The sequence below is a fragment of the Talpa occidentalis genome, unplaced genomic scaffold, assembly GCF_014898055.3.
Source record: "Talpa occidentalis isolate TD23 unplaced genomic scaffold, MPIMG_talOcc4v2.1 talOcc4.9, whole genome shotgun sequence".
Lineage (NCBI taxonomy): Eukaryota > Metazoa > Chordata > Mammalia > Eulipotyphla > Talpidae > Talpa > Talpa occidentalis.
Genome location: NW_023605305.1, coordinates 50391901 through 50416218, shown reverse-complemented (window position 1 = coordinate 50416218; position 24318 = coordinate 50391901). Strand labels below are relative to the sequence as shown.

The following is a 24318-nucleotide window of genomic DNA, read 5'->3' as shown; positions in this document are numbered from 1 at the left end:
CTTGTCGAAAGCTTTCTCAGCATCTATTGATATTATCATATGGTTTTTATATTTCTTTTTGTTGATGTATTGGATAACATTGATTGATTTTTGGATGTTGAACCATCCTTGTGTCCCTGGAATGAATCCTATTTGGTCATGGTGAATTATCTTATGGATACATTGTTGGATACTGGTAGCTAAAATTTTATTGAGGATTTTTGCATCACTCTTCATTAGCGAGGTTGGCCGGTAGTTTTCTTTTTTTGTGTTGTCCTTGTTCGGTTTTGGTATTAGTGTAATGTTGGCTTCATAGAACATGTTTGGTATTATCCCTTCCTTCTCAATTTTTTTGAAGAGTTTGTGAAGGATAGGCACTAATTCGAGAAACTCTGTATTCTCCCTGTTAACATATCGAACAATTTTAGGCTTGAAGATTATGAGGACACCACCTTTTCCAAAAAAGATAATCTTTCCATGAAACTGATATGTTAGCATCCTGTGTTTAAGGTGAGTTTGGTGTGTGTGTGTGTTTGTTTTTTTCAAATAAACCTCAGATAAGAATCTCCAAATTTTCTTTTAATTTAGTAGGAGCTAGTTTTCCTTTTTCCAAGGTTATAAAATGATATATGTACCATTTTGGGTAAAAGGGGATAATCTGAGATTAAAAATATTAGTAACTTTCTAAGCAAACAATAGGTGTGTCACTGTAAGTTTTGCCTGACACCTTGGTGAAAAAAATCCCAGCAAACCTAGGAAAGAGAAAAGATTAAGAAGTGACTCCATAATTTGGATATCTACAGAAGATTGATTGAACAATAGTTTCTAGAAAGAGGATCTCTTGCTCCAAACATTCCCTTAAAAGAGGATTATCTCATTAAATATAAGGAAAAGACAAATAGTAAACATATTTATAAAAAGCCTATGTTGTATGACAAGCTAAACAACTTGCCTTGTTTATCCTCTTCCAATTCACTATCAGAGCATCCATCGCACTCATCTTTCGCATTGTCATCAGCATCTGGTGCCTTCTGTGACAAGGTTTCACTCTCCTTTGCAAGGTCTAAATTATCGTTTTCATCATCTGAGGGTGACTTTGACATTCCATTCATTTGATCATCAGACTGTCCTTCTTCATTAGCTTTCTCATCTTGTTTCTCCTCATCTACTTCAAAATCTTCTTCATACTCTGAGAAAAGAAAATCTCCACTATCAGAATGGAAATAGAATCCCTGATTCTTAACCCATTTCACTTTAATGAGAACTTTGACTCTGTTATTCTCTCTTCTCTGGGTCTGTCTTTGCTTCTTTTTCACATATCTAGGCCTTTCTTAGCTTTTTCACACAATTAGTGAACATGGGAAACTAACAGCAAATGATCAAAGATTGCAATCAGTTACATATACAAGAGCCCAGAGAAATGAAGCTCCAAATGACAAGTCTGAAACCTAATAAAAGTCCATTTAAAGTGGACATCATCATCTACAATAACCAAAATGGACAAGAGAAGAACTTGATAGAAAACAATAAATTAGAAATAAATTAAAAATGAAGAGAACAGGATTACAATAATGAAAGTTAATTTGGAGACCCACTGAGGTCATCTTTCATATGAAGAATGTTCAAAATATTTGGATATCAAGTTAATGAATAGTGAAGTGGAAAAATTCAATTAATCAAGTCCAAAGGCCCTGAGAAGTAGCACAATGAATAGCACATTCTTTGAGAACCAAATGGACATCAAGAAAAGATATTATGAAGTCTTCTATACCTAGGTCAGTACCAAAGTTATATGCATTATTCATGCCTACAATCAATGAAATAATTACATTCTAAGGATAAGATTCTTATAAAATAGAATATTCCTATCACAGCCACTAATTTGCTTCATTCCCTACAGAGGTGCAACAAATCTGTAGCAGAAAAAGGAAATTGTCACATCAGACAAACTCCAGCTGTCCCTTGTGGTTATATTATTTCACCTTTCATATTTAATTGTTCCCCTTTTTCTACTACCAAAACCTAAAAATCTTGAAGTGACAACATGCCAAGGAAAGAGAGCAAAAATATTTCATGCAGAACCAATTAAGCAAATAAACAATTATCTTTAAAATAAAGATTATAGGAAACTAATGATTGTTCTATTTTGTATATTTTAGTTATTAGACATTCTGGCTTCTTTTCCAGTGATGGGAGTCTTTTGGTTAATTACATGAGAGCTGTTTACCCTGAAACACAATGAAAGAAACTTAATTTAGAGATGTGTGTCCTATGCATATGAAGAAAGCTCTGCTAATGCAGAGAATGTGTGAGGGAGATATAAGAGGAAAAGTGAAATTAGGAACTGAGGTTGTGTGTATGAAGAAAGGTAAACAAAGAGAATCCATCACAAAAATATTTTTCTGAAAGAGATTTAACATGAGGAATAAGAAATGCAATTTTCAGTACAAGATTAAAAAATAAGCAATAAGATGAATAATTTAGTATATATTGCATGACACAAATAGGAAATACTAATAAAAGCAAAGATTTCAGGTCAAGTAATAGTTCCTCACTTGGCCTAGTTACCTGTCAATTAGGATGACTTTTTTGAAAACCTTCTATGTGGAAAGGATAAAACTGCATCATGAAGGACATTACAATAACACTGCCCTGCCATCAAGCCATCTACAATTTTTGTTGAAGACAGGTACACAGAGACCCTATACTCAAAATAGTTTGGGGGAGTTCAGCATGATGGCAGCAGAGTGAAGATGCCAGCCTGGCATCCTCCAAATACTCACAACTGGATTTCAGTAGGAAAGAGCCCAAATCCCTGGCAAAAAAAAAAAAAAAAAAGATGCCACAGCACATATGAGAAGCAGCAGTCCAGTGGAAAAGGATAGGAAAAACTTTACATGAAGTGCATTTATAGTGATTCTGGGGCAATACAACCTGCAAGAGGAAGAGGTGACTGCTGACCTGAGAGCCTACAGATATTTACTCAGACACTCACCAAAACTTGGCACTCCAGAGGCCCCTACAATGGATTAGAGGGTATGTGAGTTGCACCAAGACAGAGTGGTGGGGGTACAGAGTGAGGATTATTGGTTTTAGCCTGAGGCTTTCAATACAGAACCACTGGTTGAATGGCAGAGAGAGACCAGTCAGAGCACCTGTGTCTCCTCACAGAGGAGGCAACTCTACCCAGTTTTGGGTGCTTAAAAAAAGGGAAACAATTAAATATAAAAGGTAAAATCAAAATAACAAATTAACAAGAGTTCAGTCACCTGTTAATAATAGGAACAAGTACCCCAGCTTAAGGCTCCATGCTAGAAAAGAGAACAATTGCCAACCTGTGTCCCCATATCAACTGCAATCCAGGCTCAGAACTCCACTTAGTTCTCAAAAGTAGTCTAGAGTGGAAATAGACATGAGAACATAAGAGACCCTAAGAGCAAGGAGCTGGCCTAGAAGAGGGCATCACTGTGGATCCCCACCATACAACTCTGGTACCTACAGCACAGGAGGAAGTGTGAATTCCTGACATTTACTGGAGGCTCACCATTGGTGCCCTGCTACCACAGTCCTCTTTTATACCAACTACTCCTTGCCAATATCAGTTCTCAGGTACTTCAACAGATGCAAAGACAACAGCCTCAAAGTCTATCCCAAACCCAATGTATAAAAATTAAAAATGAGAAGACAGAAGAACATACTACAAATGTAGCAAAAAAATCCATGAGAAGAGTCTAATTTTACAGAACTAGAGGACATCAGTGAAGGGAACTCCAAGTTAACAGTTTTAACAATGCTGATCAAATGTGAAAAATTAACAGAGGATATAAAATAGTAATAGAGAGAAGATAAAATAAATAAAAGGCAGCTATAGTTATAAATAATGGAGCTAAGAAACACAAACATAGTAACGGAATTAAAAAATACTATTGAGCAGAAGGCTCCTGGAGGAGCCCGTGTCCAGCTGGGAAGTTAGACCACCCCAGCCCCCTTCAGACCAGCAGTCTGAGCCCACAGGGGGAGGGGGCACCCACAGCTGGGGCAGACGGGGCGCGCAGAAGAGTGTGCCTGAGACCCGACGCGCAGGGAGTGCGTCCCGCATCGCCATTTTAGTACAGGGACATTTCTTCAGTAAAGACTGCCTGCAGAAGGCTCCCTCAGGAGACAGAGGTGAGCAGGGAAGCTCGCCCACCCAGGCCCCTTCTGGCCTGCAGTCCAAACCCAGAGGGGGAGCGGGAACCCACCGCCGGGGCAGACCAAGCGCACAGGGGAGTGTGTCCCCACATCGGCATTTTAGAACAGGGACCTTTCTTCAGTAAAGACTGCTTGAAACAGACAGATGGCTCCTGGAGGAGCCAGAGGGGAGCGGAGAAGCTCACCCAAGATGCCGGCCAGTCCCAGCAACACACTGTCCCAATGCATACGACAAATTAGAAAACAGACAGTAGGGAGTAGAAGAACCACACGCAACCTAATAACTCCTTAGGAAAAAAGCACACCACAAAAAGAAAACCACCCCCCAGATTGCAATGACAGTAACTTGGAAGAACTTCTGAGCCTTTCAGAAAGAGAATTTAAAATTGCCGTGATTAAAAAAAAGGCAGAACTCATAAAGGAAAACAACGATCAGAAGAAGGAAACTGAGTCCCTAAAGAGGGAAAACAATGGTCAGAAGAATGAAATTGAGTCCCTAAAGAGGGAAGCAAAAGAAACGCAGGAGATCAAAGAATTAATGGAGGAACTAAAGAACTCTGGGAAAAGCAATGAAAGCAGAATAGATGAAATGGAAGAACGAATAAGTACTCTTGAAGACACAGAAATAAAAAGAACCAAAGCAGAAAAGGAAAGAGAAGTACGAAGGAAAAAGAACGAAGAAAGACTTCGGGAACTATCTGACTCCATGAGGAAAGGAAATATAAGAGTTATAGGAATAACAGAAGGAGAGGAGAGAGATGTAGGAACAGAGAAAATATTCAAAGAGATAATTGAAGAGAACTTCCCAAATGTGAAGAAGGAGCTGAAAATTGATATACAAGAAGCAAGAAGAACACCAAACTTCCATGACGAAAGGAAAAATACAGCAAGACACATAATAGTAAAGCTCTCAAGAATCCAGGACAAGGAAAAAATAATGAAGCTGACATGAGGGAAGAAACAGATAACATTCAAAGGAAAACCAATCAGACTGACATCAGACTTCTCTGAAGAAACACTATGGGCAAGGAGAGAGTGGAGGGACATAGTCAACAGACTCGAAGAAAACAGATGCCAACCAAGAATACTCTATCCCGCAAGGCTCTCCTTCCTCTATGAAGAAAGAATAAGGACCTTCCCAGACAAACAGAAACTTTGGAATTTCATTACGACTAAACCCCCACTCCAAAAAATACTACAAGGAATCCTAAAGCCAGAACCTCAGAGGGACGAATAACAACGAAAGAAGGCCAAAAAAAAAGTCATTAAAAGAATAAATAATAAATAAATAAATAAAATCAAAGGAAAGACAAACACAATGGCAAATACAGATGCTAACATATCAATATTAACTCTAAATGTAAATGGACTAAACTCTTCAATAAAAAGACACAGAGTTGCAGCCTGGATTAAGAAACAAAACCCAACCTTTTGCTGTCTCCAGGAAACACATTTAGCTACAAAAGATAAAAATAGACTCAAAGTTAAAGGATGGAAAACAATCCTACAAGCAAATGGACCAAAAAAGAAAGCAGGAACAGCTATACTTATATCAGATAAAACAGATTTCAAACTCAAAAAAATAAAAAGAGACCCCAATGGTCACTACATTATGATCAAGGGGACAATATTTCAAGAAGAAATAACACTCATTAACATATACTCACCAAACAAAAGGAGCACCAAAATATATCAGACAACTGTTTTCATCTCTGAAAACAGACATCAGAGAAAACACATATGTAGTGGGAGACTTCAACACACCACTATCAACAATGGATAGATCAACAAGACAAAAAATAAGCAAAGAAACTAAAGGTCTAAATAAAGACCTAGATCATTTGGGCTTAACAACATCTATAGAACACTGAACCCCAAAAAAACGGAGTACACATTTTTCTCAAGCGCACAAGGATCATTCTCCAGGATTGATCAAATACTGGGGCACAAGACAAACATCAACAGATACACCAAGATCGAAATCATACCAACCATCTTTTCTGACCATGAAGGCATCAAACTAAAATAAACCATAAAAAGAAGGCAAGGAACTTTCCTACCTCATGGAGATTAAAAACCACACTACTGGAAGACCACTGGACTAAGGAGGAGATCAAAGAAGAAATTAAAAAATTCTTTGAATTGAATGACAAGGAGGACACCAATATCCTAAATGTATGGGATGCAGCAAAAGCAGTAATAAGAGGAAAATATATAGCAATAGAAGCTCACATCAAGAAACAAGAAAGAACTCAAAGAAACAACCTAATCTCGAAGCTCAAAGATCTAGAAAAAGAACAACAAAAAAACCCCAAAACCAGTAGAAGAAAAGAAATAATAAAAACCAAAGCAGAAATAAATGAAATTGAAACTAAAAAAAAAAACAATCCAAAAGATCAATGAAACCAAGAGCTGGTTCTTCAAAAAAATCAATAAAATAGACAAACCCCTAGCCAGGCTCACCAAGGAAAAAAGGGAGAAAGCACAAATAAACAGGATCATAAATGAAAGAGGAGAAATCACAACGGACACAGCAGAAATCAAAAGAATAATCAGTAACTGCTATGAACAGTTGTATGGAAACAAGTTCAACAATCTAGAGGAGATGGACAAACTCCTAAAACTCTGCAATCACCCAAAGCTAGATAAAGAAGAAATAGAACACCTAAACAGACCAATTACAAGCAGCGAAATTGAAATGGTAATCAAAAACCTCCCCAAAAACAAAAGCCCAGGACCTGATGGATTTACAAATGAATTCTACCAAACATTCAGAGACGAATTAGTGCCTATCCTTCACAAACTTTTCCAAAAAATTGAGAAGGAAGGGACAATACCAAACACGTTCTATGAAGCCAACATTACACTAATACCAAAACTGAACAAGGACAACACAAAAAAGGAAAACTACAGGCCAATCTCCCTAATGAACACTGATGCAAAAATCCTCAATAAAATTTTAGCTATCAGAATCCAACAATGTATCCATAAGATAATTCACCACAACCAAGTAGGATTCATTCCAGGGACACAAGGATGGTTCAACATCCAAAAATCAATCAATGTTATCCAACACATCAACAAAAAGAAATATAAAACCCATATGATAATATCAATAGATGCTGAGAAAGCTTTCGACAAGGCAACACCCATTCATGATAAAAGCCCTTGAAATTCTTGGGATACAAGGAACATACCTCAACATCATAAAGGCCATCTATGAGAAGCCAACAGCCAGTATAATTCTCAATGGTGAAAAGCTGAAAGCAATTCCATTAAGATCTGGAATAAGACAAGGATGTCCACTCTTACCACTGCTTTTCAATATAATACTGGAAGTCCTAGCCAGAGCAATAAGACAAGAGAAAGACATACAAGGAATCCAAATAGGAAAAGAAGAAGTCAAACTATCACTATTTGCAGATGATATGATAATATACATAGAGAACTCCAAAAATTCCACAGAAAACTAATTCAACTCATCAATCAGTTCAGTAAACTGGCAGGACACAAAATCAACACGCAAAAGTCAGTAGCCTTCCTATACACAAACAATAAATCTGAAGAAGAAGAAATCAAAAAAACCATCCCTTTTATTATTGAAACAAAAAAAATCAAGTACTTGGGGATAAATCTAACAAAAGAGGTAAAGGACCTATACAAAGAAAACTATAAAACACTGTTAAAAGAAATAGAAGACACAAAGAAATGGAAAGACATCCCCTGCTCATGGATTGGAAGAATAAACATTATTAAAATGGCCATCCTACCAAAAGCAATATACAGATTCAGTGCTATTCCAATAAAAAATTCAATGTCATTCTTCAAAGAAATAGAACAATTATTGATGAAATTCATATGGAATCACCAAAAACCCCAAATAGCCAAAGCTCTCCTGAAAAAAAAAAAAGAAGGGAAGGGAGGCATCACACTCCCAGACTTCAAACTATACTACAAAGCCATAATCATCAAAACTGCATGGTATTGGAACAAGAACAGACATACAGACCAATGGAATCAAATAGAAAATCCAGAAATAAACCCACAGATTTATGGTCAACTAATCTTTGACAAAGGAGCTTGACCACTACCTCACACCATACACAAAAATCAACTCAAAATGGATTAAAGAACTGGACATAAGACCTGAAACCATGAAATACATAGAAGGAAATATAGGTGAAACACTACAGGATATGCACATCAAAGACATCTTTACAGACACATCACCCAAAGCAGTGATAGTGAAGGCAAAGATAAACAGCTGGGACTACATCAAATTAAAGAGCTTCTGCACAGAAAAAGAGACAATAACAAAAACAAAGAGAAACCCCACCAACTGGGAAAACATTTTTGCACACAACACTAATGATAAAGGACTGATCACAAAAATCTGCAAAGAGCTGATGAGACTCAACAACAACAAAGAAAATAATCCAGTCAAAAAATGGGCAGAAGAGCTAAAAAGAAACTTCTCTGAAGAGGAAATGCAAATGGCCAACAGGCATATGAAAAAATGTTCAACATCACTTGTCATCAGGGAAATGCAAATCAAAACTACCATGAGATACCATCTTACACCAGTGAGAATGGCACATATTAAAAAAACTAGCAACAACAAACGTTGACAAGGGTGTGGAGAAAAAGGAACTCTTCTGAACTGTTGGTGGGAGTACAAACTGGTCCAACCACTATGGAGAGCTCTGTGGAGATTTCTGGACCTACTAAACATAGAGCTTCCATATGATCCAGCAATTCCACTCCTAGGTATTTACCCAAAGGACACAGAAACATCAATTCCAAAGAATACCTGCACCCCTATGTTTATAGCAGCACTATTTACAATAGCTAAGCTTTGGAAACAGCCCAAATGCCCAAAAATAGATGCTGGATCAAGAAGGTGTGGTACATATATACCATGGAATATTACTCAGCATTCAAAAAAGATAAGCACATGCAATTTGCAGCAATGTGGATGGCACTGGAAGGGATCATGCTCAGCGAAATAAGCCAGAAAGAAAAAGAAAAATACCGGATGGTCTCACTCATAGCAGGAATCTAGAAAACTTAAATAGGGGACCAGGAAAATGAATAACTATAAGAAACTGAAAATCAAAATCAACAAAAAACTATGAACCAGAGACACTTTTTGGGGGGTGGGTGACGGGAGGGGAGGGATTGGGGTCAGAATGGGGGGGTGCAATTGTATGGGGAATATAAAAATAAAATTTATTATTTAAAAAAATAAAATAAAATTACAACTTAAATAAAAAAAATAAATAAAGGAAAGACTTCATCAAAAAAAAAAAATACTATTGAGGACCAAAACAGTAGACAAACAGAAACAATAAAGATAATTAATGAGATCAGAAACAAAATGGTGAACACACAAATACAACAATGTTAGAAAAAAGGAATTTTAAAAATTGAGATATATAAGAGCCCTTTGACAAAAAGAGAAACAACATCCATATTATGGAGTTGCAAAGGGAAGAGAAAGAGAAAGACACAGAAAATTTATTTAAGGACATAATTGCTGAAAATCAGCTCAATCTGGGAAATGAACCACCCATTGTGACCCAAGAGGTCCAAAGAGTCCCAAACCAATAATGCCAGCCAGACAGAAACATACCAAGACACATTATAATAAAACTTTTGAAGTCAATGACAGCAGTGTAATATTAAAAACATTGATAATAAAAACATCAAATATAAATATAAGGTAACACCAAACTTTTCAGTAGAAACATTACAAGCATGAAAAGAGTGGAAGGAAATAATTAAATTACTTAAAGAAAAAAAAAACTTCCAGTGTAGTATTGTTTACCCAGAATGATTAATATTAAAGAAGGAAAGAAGCGTAAGGAGCATCATTGAAAAGCAAAAACTAAAAGAATGTATCAACACCAAGCTATTACACTGTTGGTGGGAATGTATACTACAGAAACCATTATGGAAAGAAATCTGGATTTACCTTAAAGAACTAAAAAATGGAAATACCATAATGACCCAGCAATCCCACCCTTGGTATATATCCAAAGAACATGAAACCATCAACACATGTTCCACAGTGTTTACGGCAGCATTTTTTACACTGCTAGGGTATGGAAGGAGCCTAAGTATCCAACATGGGATGACTGGATCAAGATGATGTGGTATACTCACACTAAGGAGTACTACACAGCCGTAAGAAAAGATGAAATGCAGCCATTTTCAACAAAATAGAGGGTATTTGAGAAAATTATGTGTGGTAAAGCAAGTCAGAATGATGAAAATAAATACTGGACATTTACATAGCGACAATTCAATACGGTACAATCACTTTAAAAAAGCAAAACCAGTAGCCATTAATAATGGCTTGTGGGAGTTGTGAGGTTAACAAGCAACTAAAAACCAGAGACACACTACGGAGGGGAGGAGGGAGTAGGATCAAAACAAAGAGGGGTGGGAATTGTATGGGGACTATAACCAATATGAAAATGCATGCATTGTGCAAAAATGAAAATGATGTAAAATATATAAAATTAAAAAATAATAATAATAAATTTTAAAAACTTCAAAAGGAAGGCAAGGGGACAGAAAAACTAGTAATAAAATAAAATCAGTGGATAAAATTGGATTGTTAACATTGCTGGGACAACCAGATAGTCATCTGGAAAAAGTAAAATTAGGTCTATCTTACATTTACTTAAAAAAAGTTTTTATACATGGTCCTCAGTATTGTTAGTTTTGGCACTATGGAGTTCAATGACTATGGATTTTTACATTGAACCCTTGATTAAATATGTGAGATAGTGTCCAATAAATAGAATGGAATCAAAGGAGGCTTTGAACTCTATGAGCAATCACGGAAGTCTTCAGAAAAGGGAAATTGAGGTTAGTGACAGAATACACATAATAGGGAAACATATACAATGACTAATAAATATCTGTTACTCTTCAATGGAGATGAATGAATTGAAATTCCATCAATCACATCACATAGTAGTGAAACATGAGAGTTTTGGAGCCAGGTAGCCATGGACCTGTCTCAGTTATAACATTTACTAGCTGTGTGAGTTACATAATATGCTTAACATCTTTTAAGCTTCAGTTTCTTCATCCATAACATGGGTGGTACCTGCCTCACACAGCTGTGGCAAGTATTGAAAGCAATGATCCCTGAAACACATTGAGTATAATGTCAATGGCAGAAGATGCCTAATCAGTAATGGGGATTAGTAGTAATAGTGATTGGTACTGGAAGTGGAGGGAGTTGTCATGAATAGCAGAAATCACACACATTGCGTTCTCTATTATCAGCAATACACATTAACGGACACACCTGATTAAAATGGAAGAAGCACAAGTTCCACTATTAGGATACGATTGTACTATTCTATTAATATAACTATTAATAACAGTTATTATTAATATTAATTATATTATATTAATGACATTAATAATTATAATATTTATAATATTATATTATATTGTTAATAATAGTTATATTATTGCAGCAGAGCATAAAATCAGAGGAACATGTAATAAACCACAGGAGCCCCTACACCCTGCTTTGCAAGAGCTTCTGTGCTTTCTCTCAAAAATATGAAATTTAAAACTGCCCTAGCTTTGCTCTTCCATCACTACCATGACATCTAAATATTAGCCTTCCATTAACCATGAGCACTCTAGCCACACTATACCAAGGCCCACCTCCTCTGGGGCATTGCCTCATGCTGCATTGTGACTGAACTGGTGGCATGCTTTCAAATTCCTGTTCATAATTTCTTCTGTTTCCCATCTCATCTTCCTATTTCCAGAGAATTTAATTAATTAGTTGTTTATCATTGCCACTAATGAAGAAGTGAGTCAACAGGAGGTCAGCATCATTCTAGCTACAACCCTCCCTCTCTGACTTCCACTCAAGCCTCCCGCTGTCCTTAGCAGTGAAATGGGCGTTGAAAACCCATTACTGAGCCAACACAGAAGAGAGATCCTGGGAAAAGCTGTATGATAGGCATAAACTATGCCATTCATAGCACTGGCTATATTGGTTTAAGAAAGTAAAAACTGAAGAAAATGAAAAGCCCCTGTGGAAAAGATTTAACAAATTATTAATCTTGAAAATTAAGACACATGAAAACATATCCCATTTGTTAACCTGTTATCGTGGTTGATATATCTATATCTATATATTGATCTATATCTATCTATCTATCTATCTATCTATCTATTACTTCTCAGTCTAAGAATAAAGATTAGAAGGGGTTGTAGAGAGGTAAACTGGGACAAAGTATGCTGACTGAAATCTTTAAGATAATCACATTATTTCAGTAATAAACAAAAGCCAGTGCTATGCAGTTCTGTAATAATTCTCTTGTATTTCTGAAACCTTAGGGAATAATAATATGAGGTCTGAAAGAAAGGACTTAGGATCTGCCCATTTCCTGACGCCAGCACTTTCATGGATTATCCTAGCCCATGGCTATTGCTCCCACAATCCAGACTCTGTCTCTCAGGTGTTAAAGGGATACTCAGGGGGCCTCCCTGGTGGTGCAAAACATTAAGTCTCAGCATTACGAAGCTATCTGCAGCTATTGCAGCACAAGTTCAATCCCCATCCAGGAAGGTGACCCACGTGGTGCAGCAGACCTCTCCTGTCTCACCCGCTGCTCCCCACAGCAGTGTATTTCAGTCAGTCTGCCAGTTCTGCTCCCCACTCTGTCTCTGGTGAATCCTCACATCCCCTGCCCCATACCTTAGGCTTACACCCCAGCTCTTGGATGCATAAATAAATCTTTAAAAAAAAAAAAGGGGAAACTCAGACAGCTCCTCCTTTCTTATTCTTTGAACATATCACCCACACCCAGGATAATATATACAGAAATAGAAGGTTGCACAGAGTCTGAAAGTCTGGGCTTTAGAAAACAATCATAGGTATTGAGGGGTAGCAGAATATGCCACCCCAAAATATGTTGACATAAGGATGATTTTGAGCTAAAGAATGATTTTTGAGCTGAAGAAGAGATAGAAACAACAACATTTCTTTGCCTTCATTCCCACTCCCCATTTGCCTAAAAGTAAGATATAAATTTGTAAAGGTGTCTCCCTTTCCTCTCTACCAGGAAGGACAAAGTTAATCACAGAAGACAATTCTGGACCCTTATCAGTCTAGAGGAGTCACCAGAGAAATCGGCATAACAAACCTCACTAAAAATTGTTATCTACAATCAGTTCCCTGATATATTTGCCTTCCCACAATTTGCTGCCCCAAAGCCCTCTGCCTTTGCCTTGCCACTTGTCTAAAAATGTATCGTTCTCGTGTTTAGAGATGCTTTGTAAGCCCAAGTTCTAACCACCCCTTTGAGTTACTTATCCCCATGTGTAATTGTGATTTACATGCTAACAAACGTGTTTGGTTTTTTCTCTTGTTAGTCTCTTTCGTCAGTCAAATTGACAGGGGTCCTGTCCTTTGAATTGAAGAGGACAGAGGAAAATATTGTTTCGTTCCCTACAGTATAAATCCTAGTCCCAACACTTTTTCTCTGTTCATCTAAGTCTCGATTTCCCAACCTGTAAAATAAAGTGGGTAATAACATCTACCGGATCAAATGGTGGGGATAAAATTACACAGTGTGTGAAAAGTATCTCACCCAGTGCTCAGTGTCTGGCACTTTTATTACTGTTATTATTACTACTGTTTATCTGAATGTGGACGTGTGGGGTGGGGGAAAGGGAGGGAGGAGGAGTAAGAGAAGGAAGTGAAGGAGAAGGGAAAGGAGAAGAAAAGGAATAAGAAAACAAGAGAGGCTGATAAATATATTCCAGGACCCCAATCTGGGTTCCAGCACCCCAAACAATTTATCACCATATAATCAGGTTATATAATAGGTTGTGTCTACCCAAATGCCAAAGCATCAATTTCACCAAAGCAAGTCCATCCAAAAGCTAAAATTTAAAAAAAAAGGAAAAGAATGTATTTGTTGAAAACTGTCTCTGCAGATGTCAGTGAGCCCTGGCTCACACAGACACGAGCTCCCTCCCCCTGCTCCACCACAGGAACCTTCAACACCTTTGGAGTTAGACCTGCCCTCCTCTAAAGTGGGAGACAAAAGGCTCCATGCAAAACTGTGGAAGAAGGGCCTCCCTGGTGGCGCAAGGGCGTAAGATGCAACCTATGAAGCTGTCTGCAGCCTCTGCAGCATGAGTTCGATCCCCAGCCAGGGAGCTACCCACATGGCCCAGCAGACCTCTCCTGACTCACCCGCTGCTCCCCTCAGCAGTTTATCTCAGTCAGTCTGCCTGTTCTGTTTCCCACTCTGTCTCTGGTGGATCCTCTCATTCTCTGCACATCAGACCTATACCCCAGCTCTTGTGTGCATAAATAAAAATGAATAAATCTTTTTTAAAAAACATGGAAAAGTCAGGGATTCTCACCTTCTACAGTTGCCTAAAGTATAATTGAGTGGCAAAATTTAATGGATATTTTCACAAATTTTAATAATCACATTTTAAATATTGATGCAATAATAAAAGATCCTTGTGCTATCTCTTACCGTATTTAAATATATTTTCCTGATCATCTTCCCAAGCATCTTGTTCTAATTTTACTTTGCGCTCTAGTTCTTCCACAGCAGTTCTCACTTCTTTGATGCCTGTTGTTTCTTCTTGAACTGAAAAAATAGCCTCAATTTCATTCCTTCTTGGTATCAAGTAGTCTCTGTCCTTCCTCAGTTTCCTGTCACTCTTCTTCAGTTCCTCTCTTCTCTCAATACTTTTTTCTTTCCGAGGTTTTGTTGGTTTTTTGTCAAGGCCCATTGCAATAATGCACCTGTGAAAGGTAACATAAGTTGTTATTAACCTTTATGTAGAGTGCAGTGGAAACTCACAGCATTTTGAATCACTTAACTTTTATCCAGTAAGAAATGTTATAAGAACATGACTAAATTGACAAACTAAATTTATGACTTAAATCATATTTTGGGCCTTATCAAATAGTTGAATATATGTAATTCCAATTGTTAAGCAACAATTCTGTAATAAAAGAGCATTCAGGTTTATAAGCACACAGAAGTAGAAATAAAAGTAATCAAAAGAAGAATTATGCCAGTCTTTGATAATTTATTTTTCCAATGCAACAACAAAAGACTTGCATATAAGTTTGGCTCTAAATTAATATGATTGATCTTTAAAGAAACATATACAGTCAAATGCTGTTGTGCCCTTTACATTGTCACCTCAGGAGCCTGCATGCTTATTTTATAGAAATGCCATTATCGCTTTTAAAATGGCCTTTAGAAACTTGTACCACAGTACTTTGATGATTTTCACTGGCAATAAGCTTGTTATTTGAAGAGGTCATCATTTCTAGAGGTCATAATGTCATTCATAGTCAAACCTGGTGAACCAACCAGGTGATCAAATAATATTTGAGAAATTAAAACATTTTAATCAACTATAAAAAAGTAACATGAATTCTTCTGTAGCTTTTTTCTACTTCTCAAATAAATATTAAAATCAGAATTCTAATAATAATACTAAAAACTACAATGATGATTATGACCATGATTAGAGTACTGGTATTCCTGTTCCAAACTCTTTCCTGGATACTTTATAGACATTATCTTACAGGGTTCATTAACCCACAGGCCAGTAAGTTAAGAACTATCATCATTACTTTACAAATGAGGAAACTGAGTCTTACAGGGCTCCATGACTCATCCTAGCTCACCCTGAGGTTAATGATGGAGCTGGATTCCAGCATAGGGCTGCTAGACTCTGTGCCCTCACACTGAACTACAGCCAGGTAGTAGATTACAGGTGGCTCTCAGATGACAGGCACACAGACAAATAATACAGTGCCATGTTTACCAGCAGCAAGAGTATTCACATTCTCCACCAAAAACTGACATGGTCTGGAAATGTTTTCACCTTGAGACAGTTCATGACCTGAAAAAAGGTGACTGACAGTAACAGTCTCCATACCCTCCTCCTCTAGAACTACTCTTCTTCTTTTTTTTTGGAATTTTTTTTTTAAGATTTATTTATTTATTTTTATACAAGAACTGGGGTACAGACCAGATGCGCAGGAGGGTGAGAGGATTCACCAGAGACAGAATGGGGAACAGAACAGGCAGACTCACAAAATACACTGCTGAGGGGAGCAGTGGGCATGGCAGAAGAGGTCTGCCGCACCATGTGGGTATCTCCCTGGCCGGCTGGGATCGAACCCGTACTGCAGAGTCTGTGGCAGCTTCACAGTGCGGTGCTCACAGCTCCCTGCCTGTGCCACCAGGGAGGCCCTAGAACTACTCATCTTCTTTTCTCTGTCTTATATGACTAAGAGGGAACTGAGTCACTTAAAGTGGGTAATGAAAAGCGATCTGAATACAGTCAAGACTTTATCAGTCCAAGAAGAACAGAAATATATGTAAAATTTTAAAACTGTCTCAACGTGAATCTTATCCAATTTGTTTACAGAGTGTTGAATTTCAGCCATCCCCAGTCAAGAACTAGCATAAGAATTTATCTTAATTAATTCTCCCAACAAGAAAATACAAGTATTTAGCAGTATTACTTATCTTTTCAACATGTCCCCATAAAATAAAGCTAAAAGATTTGCACTTAAGGGGCCTCCTCTGGTGGCACAGCGGTTAAGCGCTGGCTGTGAGGCTGTCTGCAGCCTCTGCAGTGCCGGTTTGATCCCCGGCCACCGGCAAGGTACCACATGGCGCGCAGACCTCTCCTGCCGCGCCCGCTGCTCCCCTCAGCAGTGTCCTCCGTCTGTCTGCCTGTTCTATTCCCCGCTCTGGCTCTGATGAATTCTCTCACCCTCCCGCGCTTCTAACTGTACCCTGTGCTTGTATAAATAAAATAAATAAATCTTAAAAAAAAAAAGATTTGCACTTAAATATCAGGCGGTAACAGGAGATATTAAGAATATATTTACCTCACCCATACTAAGCATGATAAATATTTGACTGCAATGATGACTGCTTTCCCTGAAAGAATAAAGGTGCCATGGATCTTCACAGAATATGATTGCTAGCATGGCCTCTGTTCAATCTGTCCTTGCTATCAATGGCAACACCAAATCCATGGATTTGGAGCCTCTGATATGCTGTTACGTTTGGTTTATGTTGTGACTATGTAGAAGCTTTGATCCCTTCCAACTGCATGCACAGACTTTTTTATTGCCCATCTGCTTAAGGGAATTGAACAAACAAAGTATGTAACATCTGTGCTCCCCTCGTCACTGACTACCTATTTGACTTCTGAGTATAATTTGAGGTATTGATTCTGATTACTAGAGCTCAAAGCAGTCTGCCTCCTAGGCAATTCTTCTTCCTGTGTTTCCCTCTAGCAGCTGAAAATAACCCTCATGTCTCTTCAAACAATTACCATGATTGAGGGTGAGTACAATTGTGAAATGTCCATATTTTGGAAGTGACCAGTGCTCAGAGTTTCTTGTTTTATGAGGAACTTAAACAGGTACTTCCTAATTATTTTTAGAAATACAACTCCCTAATGTTTTATTTTCTCACAACCCCCTATCATAATAAAAGCTTCAGGAGGCTGTGTTTCTTATATGAATGAATTAATTTCACCTTTGACAAACGGAAAGCATCCTTTAAAATTGCTAAAAATATTATTATGGAGGTGATAGCAAAAGAAGTGAAGGATATATAGCACTGTAAGTGATATCAACCTCTTTAGGGGTAGTTCTCCACCCTTACTAGGTTCTGGAATGTTGGTGCTTCTGAAATAATCAGAGTTGTCTCAAGTGGGACTGAGTCAAGCAAGCTAGACTCTGGCACTCACCCACCCAGACTTGCCCCAGAGAAGCCAGTTTGCTTGACTTTTACCTAATCTGCAGCAGGGAGACAGCAAATGACACTACATTGTCCTTCTTTGGACATTCACAGATGGACATTTGAAGAAATGATTATGAAACTAGCAAGCTAATATCTTATACAAACTGTGCATTTCAGTTGAGGGTGATAGAACTTACTCTTTAAAATCACAACCAATTTGTTATTATTTGAATAAGTCAAAGGAAGAAGCTAGAAGGGACTGAGTGTAATTGTATCAAGACTTGCACAGAGACTAGCAAGTATTGCATGGGAGGGTAGATGTCACTAATCAGATTTTGATAATGATTTATTAAACTGACATAGAAAATGTTTAGAATCAAATGTTTAGAGCTTGAATTTATATGGCAACTCCCAAAGAACACGTTTTTACACAGATGACTGTATATATCCTCATTAACTTTCCTTGAAATTAAACATAAACTTGTTAGGTGACTTACTACAAATGTGGAAAAAGGACATTTGAGTTGAAACAGGAAAGCAGTGTCAGGAGGGTCCTGTGAACAACTGGGCTCTCCTACTATCCTTCCTGAGGTCATTTACTCTCTCATGCGAATGGATACTTCTTTCATGCCTCTTTTCTTTCCTAAAGCCTCCAAATCCTTCTCCCTCACCCTAATCCAGTATGAAAAATCCATATTTAACTGAAAAAAATAGAAGTAAACAAGAGAACTTCCACTGAGTCCCAATACACCCACCAACTCACCTCTCTCTACCCTATATGCCTTCGCTCCTCCTGATTCTATGGAAGAATGTTGCTCCTTCCACTAGAGCTTCTAGATTCCATCTCTTCTAGTTTACTCAAGTACTTTGCCCTAGAAATTCTCCCTCTATGTCATGCTTGATTAATTTTCTAGTATCAATCCTCTTTTTCAGCATACAACCACATTATAGTATCTGACATCTTAAAAAAAATAAAAAGCCCTGTTTGACTCTTAAATCCTCCCTCCTGGCTATACTACTCAATTTCTATCCTTTACAGCAAAACTCTTTAAAAGTAATTAATTATATTCTCTGGATTTAGTTCTTCTTCAATCATTTCTTAAACCCATACCAATCAAGTTGGATCCCTACCACTCCACATGAGCCAAGATCACCAATAACCAGCACCAACAATCAACATTACCAAATCAATGCTCGATCCTCAGTGTTTATTTTACTTCATCTATCACATCTGACTCAGTTGACAATGTCCTTATTTTTCAAACATTGTATTCATTGATAGGACATCACTCTCTGAGATTTCCTTTTAAACAATGGCTTTCTTTCATGGGTGTTTTGCTGGTTTCTATCTCCCTCGTTTATGAACTGGAGTGATGTGGAGGTCATTACTCCTGCATCTTCTCTATCTGCATTCAGTTCTTAAATAATCTCATTTCATCATATGACTTTAAATAAGAACTCTATATAAGCTCTTCTCAAATTTATATCTCCAGTCTAGGACTCTCACCAGACCCCATATTCATATTCAATAATCTACTCAACATTTTTTTGCATCTCTCACAGATGTTTCAGATTTTAGTATGTCCAAAACCAAAATCCCTTCATTCCATCACCAAACCTGCTTCTTACAGTCTTTCCTGTTTTGCACCTGCTAACTATACATCTTTTCAGTTGTGCAGGCTAAAAACTTGGTAATCATCTTTGACTTTTCTCTTTATCTCATACACTGTATCCAATCCATCAATAAATCCCATAAACATTACCTTCAAATAAATCTAACTCACCTCAAGCTATTTCTACCATTATTTCTTCTCTGCATTAAAGTAGCTTCCACCCTTCCCCATGCAGGGGAGCAAAAATCCACTACCCCAAAATGAGGGATTTTTGCCATGTCTTCTTGTCAAAAGGTTGATTTTATGGAAAGAGGCTCTGAAGACTGGTTAGAGGTTGCTTTTGAAAAAGACATTAAGATGTAAACCTTTCTTTAGGGGCCTCTACCTCATTACAGAGAAGACCTAATCTCCTAATGTCTTTCTCACGTGTACCTTTGTTTACTGTGCCTTTCTTGGTAAACTCTGTCCTCCTCTTATCTTTCCTCCCCTGCCAACCTCCCTTGTCCTAGTTAAGCTATTTAAGGTGGTGTCTGACACCAAGTGATGAGTTGGTTATATTGGGTACCTCCACGTGTGCAGGAGGTATATACACATTATTATTACATTTCTCTTTTACTTTTTCTCTTATCAATTTGCCTGATGCTTGATTATTTGCCAACCTAGAAAAAACAAGAGAAGTATAGGATGATTTCTTTTGTGTCCCAACACCTCACCATCCCTAGCTTCTTTTTCTCATTTAATAGGAGTTATTAAATGACGACAGGTGGTTACTCAAAACTTACTTTAGAGACTTCCCATCTTTTTCAGGATAAATGTCAAGGTCTTTGGGCCTCCCTGGTGTTGCAAGGGGTTAAGTCACAGAACTATGAAGCTATTTGCAGCCACTGCAGCACAAGTTTGATCCCTGGCCAGGGAGTTAACCCATTTGGCGCAGCAGACCTCTGCTGTCTCACCTGCTGCTCCCCTCAGCAGTGTGTTTCAGTCAGTCCACCTGTTCTGTTCCCCACTCTGTTTCTGGCGAATCCTCTCACCCTCCTGTACCTCTGCCCTATACCTCAGTTTGTATATGCATAAATAAATAAATATTTATTTAAAAAATCAAGGACCTAAGGCAATGACCTTAGGACTCTACATGACTAGGTCCCACTATCTCTATGACTCATCTGCTATGCGTCTTCCCATCCCCTACATTTGCTCTTACCACATGAGACCTCACAAGTTAGCCTCCTGCCTCATGCCCATTGTATAAGCTTTTCCACTACATGAAAAGCTATTTAGAGGAGCAGACATTTTTTTCCTGGTCTTATCAGAGAAGCCTTTCCTGAGCATCCTACACAGCACTCTCCTCTCATCCTTGTCCCCACTCACTCCCCACATCTTCCTTACCCGGTTTTGTATTCATCCTGCCTATTACCATTTGACATATATTTATTGGTTCATAGTTATATTATTTGACCTTCCCCATTAGAATGGGTTCCATGGGACAGGTACTTTGATTGATTCATAGCTTGGCATACAGTCAATTCTCCACGGGAATTTTCGGGAAAAAATTAAAGTAGCCTGCAAGCAAGTTTCCTGATTTGAAACAGAATGTTCAATATGAAAGCTGATAAACAACAATCAAATTGACCCTCTGTCATGTATTTTGTTATGTTTGAGATTGCAAATAGGAGGCATGGGAATAATGTTTGAGCAACACCACAGTCTAGGCACATTTTTAATATGCACAATCTATAACATTCAATCATATAAGCCAGATATTGGCACACACTTTGGGGCTAGCCTAAAATCATTTGCTAAGAGAAGTAAGATTTAAAAATCCCCTTGCCTTCTCTTCAGAATCATAACTTAAAGCATTATAAGGAAAGGGGAAAAAAAGGAACAGAATTTGAAACAGTACAAGTTTTTATCCCTGTTAAAACATATCTGAAAATCTAATTTACATCTGATAATTTCAAATAAAACACAGAAATGTAATAATCTTTATCTTAGATATTCTAGCATCATCTACACTGATAACTTTCTTAACAAATTGTGTAGAGACATGCATCAATAAAAGCATAAGAATAAAAATGTAGTAAAATGTGTCCTCTACCAAAGGACATTGGTTTCCATACTTGTAGCAAGGAGATGATCTCTCGACACACACAAACCCAAAGTAGCCTCTTTTGCCTCCTAGTCTGGAACCTTTTCGATGCTTATATTCACAGCAGGAGCTTAACCTGTTCACCTGTATCCCATTCAGGAAAAAGGTGAGACTGAAGGGGAAACCATGGTGCCTTTTGGAAATAAACTGAAAGGTCTCTGAAATTAAAATGGAAATGCATTAGTGAAAGCAATGAGCTTTGGACTAATATGTTCAAAATGACATTTTTCTATTAGATAAGTACAATGTTATGGTCTAGATCATTTTTTTAACTCGATGACATTTTTTCCATCATAAAAACATATTCATTTATAATAAATTTATAATAAATACTCCAAGGCTTTATAAAACTGATTTAAAATAAAGTAATAATAATTAACATTATATGAGCAGTTACTATGACTAAACATTATGCCTGATTATCTTGTCTGTTATTTCACCACCACAACACGTAGCGGGAATATTATTACTGCTAGTTTCTAGATGTGGAAACTAAGCCTTAGAGGAGTTCAGTAATTTGCCCAAGATCACACAGTAGGTGGGAAAGTTAGTGTTTGAATCCAAATAACTCTCTAGAGTCCATGCCTCTATGCTAACTATGCTATTTTAGCTACTGATAAAGTAATGCTAACGATAAAGTGTACTGTGAACTCAGTAACACTTAAATATTTTTTTCCTTGCTGTGACTTGTTACATCCTAATACATATATGGATGAAGCAGAATCATTTCATTTCCAATCCATTTTTGATTCTGCCTGGATTTGACAGCCTTTGCCCACCCCAAAGTCCCACCAATAAATTAAGAACTGCTGCTTGCAAATAATAGTATTCAGTCATCCATATCTTTATATGCTGTTTGAAAAAGCCTCACCCTTGAGATACAAACCTTAACTCTGAGTATCCTATTTTACAGAGTGACTCAGAAACCTGTTTCTCTTGACACTTCTAATGTTGCTTCCCTCAGAAGAAGCTTCCCTGTGCTCTTCCATTTCTACCAATAATAGAGGTGATAATGTTTACCTCTGTACTAAAAGTACACATGAACCATTGTTGCACTTTTTACATAGTATTAAAATATGCCTACTCAGTGGTTCACAAACTTTAATGTGCAAAAAAATCACTGGTAAGGATTATTAAAACACAGATTGCTGGGCTATACCCCAGAGTTTCTGATTTAGGAGAGCTCAAAATTTGCATTTCTTCAAGGTTCCTGGTGATGTATATGCCTCTGGTCTTCTAGAACCCTGGTCTAAGATGTTTGCTGTCCTGAATGTTTGTGAAATCCATGAGAACTGAAGCTGGTTTTATTTATCTTCATTTCCCCAGATTCCAGAAATATGCTGCAAAATGTTCTTAGTAAATAGTGCATTACTTTTAATGTTTCTTTCACTGTCATCTAGAAATACTATGTCTATACCACATTAAGCTCCTAAAAAATATAAATCAGATGCAACCATACTAAAGAATAGACTTACTAAAAGAGTAATTCCATCCATTTATGCCTTACTCTTTGTGATGCAAAATTAAACAAAGTAGAAAAGAGAAAACCTGAGAAGTTAACATCTGGGAAAATCTATCAACAGATTTTAAAATTCACTTGTCCTAATGATATATGAACTCCTTAAGTAGTGACCACAAAGCAAGTTTGACCATCCCCCTAGTCTTCTTAATTGAATTTCCACAGGGATATCATTTAATTTGATTTTATAGGTGAGCATTCTTGCATTTCAGAATTTTCAACTATAAAATGGAGATGGCAGGAGTTGGGGTGAGGGAGTAACTCTGTGTGTGTGTGTGTGTGTAACCCAGTCTACTCATATCACAGAGGAGTGTTAAAGATTATTTTATGTACAATGTTAAAAAGTATTTTACAATGTTTGAAAAATGTGCTTATTTATTGTTGAATGACAGCAGAAGGTAGCACTGTTTTAGGCACTAAAATGTAACAAAACACTAAAAATTATCAAGTGTGATCTCTTCCTTCAAGCAGTTCAAATTTTTCTGGAGAGACAGCATTAATACGCCAGACTTATGAAGTCACCAAATCTTCTCCCCTTTAAATTTGCCTCTGAAAATAGACCAAAGACTTTAAACAAACTGAGCTGCAGTTATTCATGAAAAATTACTGAACTTTCGGTTAAGAACAGTGGGAATCTGCAGCACACTTGCCTGGGGCTGCTCATCCCACTCACCTGCCACTATTTCATTACAATAGTTCTAACAGGGGAGGTAAGCCATAAATAACTAGCAGCTTTACTGTCAGTGGGAATGACTTGATTTGGAGCAAAGGGTGAAAAAAAAAAAAAAACCTTGACCATTGACATTACAGTAATAAGTGGTATCTCAGAGGCAAGCTAACATGAAAGGTCAGTGGTTCTACTAGCCTGAGACAAGAGTTATAATTAGGGCGAGCAACAGGATAGTGGACTAGCCAGAAATTTTACAGAAGATACAGGCAATAAGGGAGTCATAAATGCATTCAATAAGTTCTATACACATACCTGGCTAATGAGAAGTGGCAAGGATTGGGGAAGGTCCAACCTATATATACCTCCCTAGCCTACCAGGAACTTGCACCATGAACAAAAGGAAA

At 37.5% G+C, this 24318-nt stretch overlaps 1 protein-coding gene across 1 annotated transcript in view; it reads right to left on the bottom strand.

Moving 5' to 3' along the window:
• The window catches only part of ERICH3 (glutamate rich 3), an 86407-nt gene that overhangs the window by 29916 nt on the left and 32173 nt on the right, over window positions 1-24318 (bottom strand). Inside the window, exons 9-11 of the mRNA XM_037500753.2 lie at window positions 21697-21883; window positions 14709-14983; window positions 932-1168 (exon numbers count right to left, since the gene is read on the bottom strand). Coding sequence (XP_037356650.1) covers window positions 932-1168; window positions 14709-14983; window positions 21697-21883 — 699 coding nt within the window. The remainder of the gene's footprint in view (window positions 1-931; window positions 1169-14708; window positions 14984-21696; window positions 21884-24318) is intronic.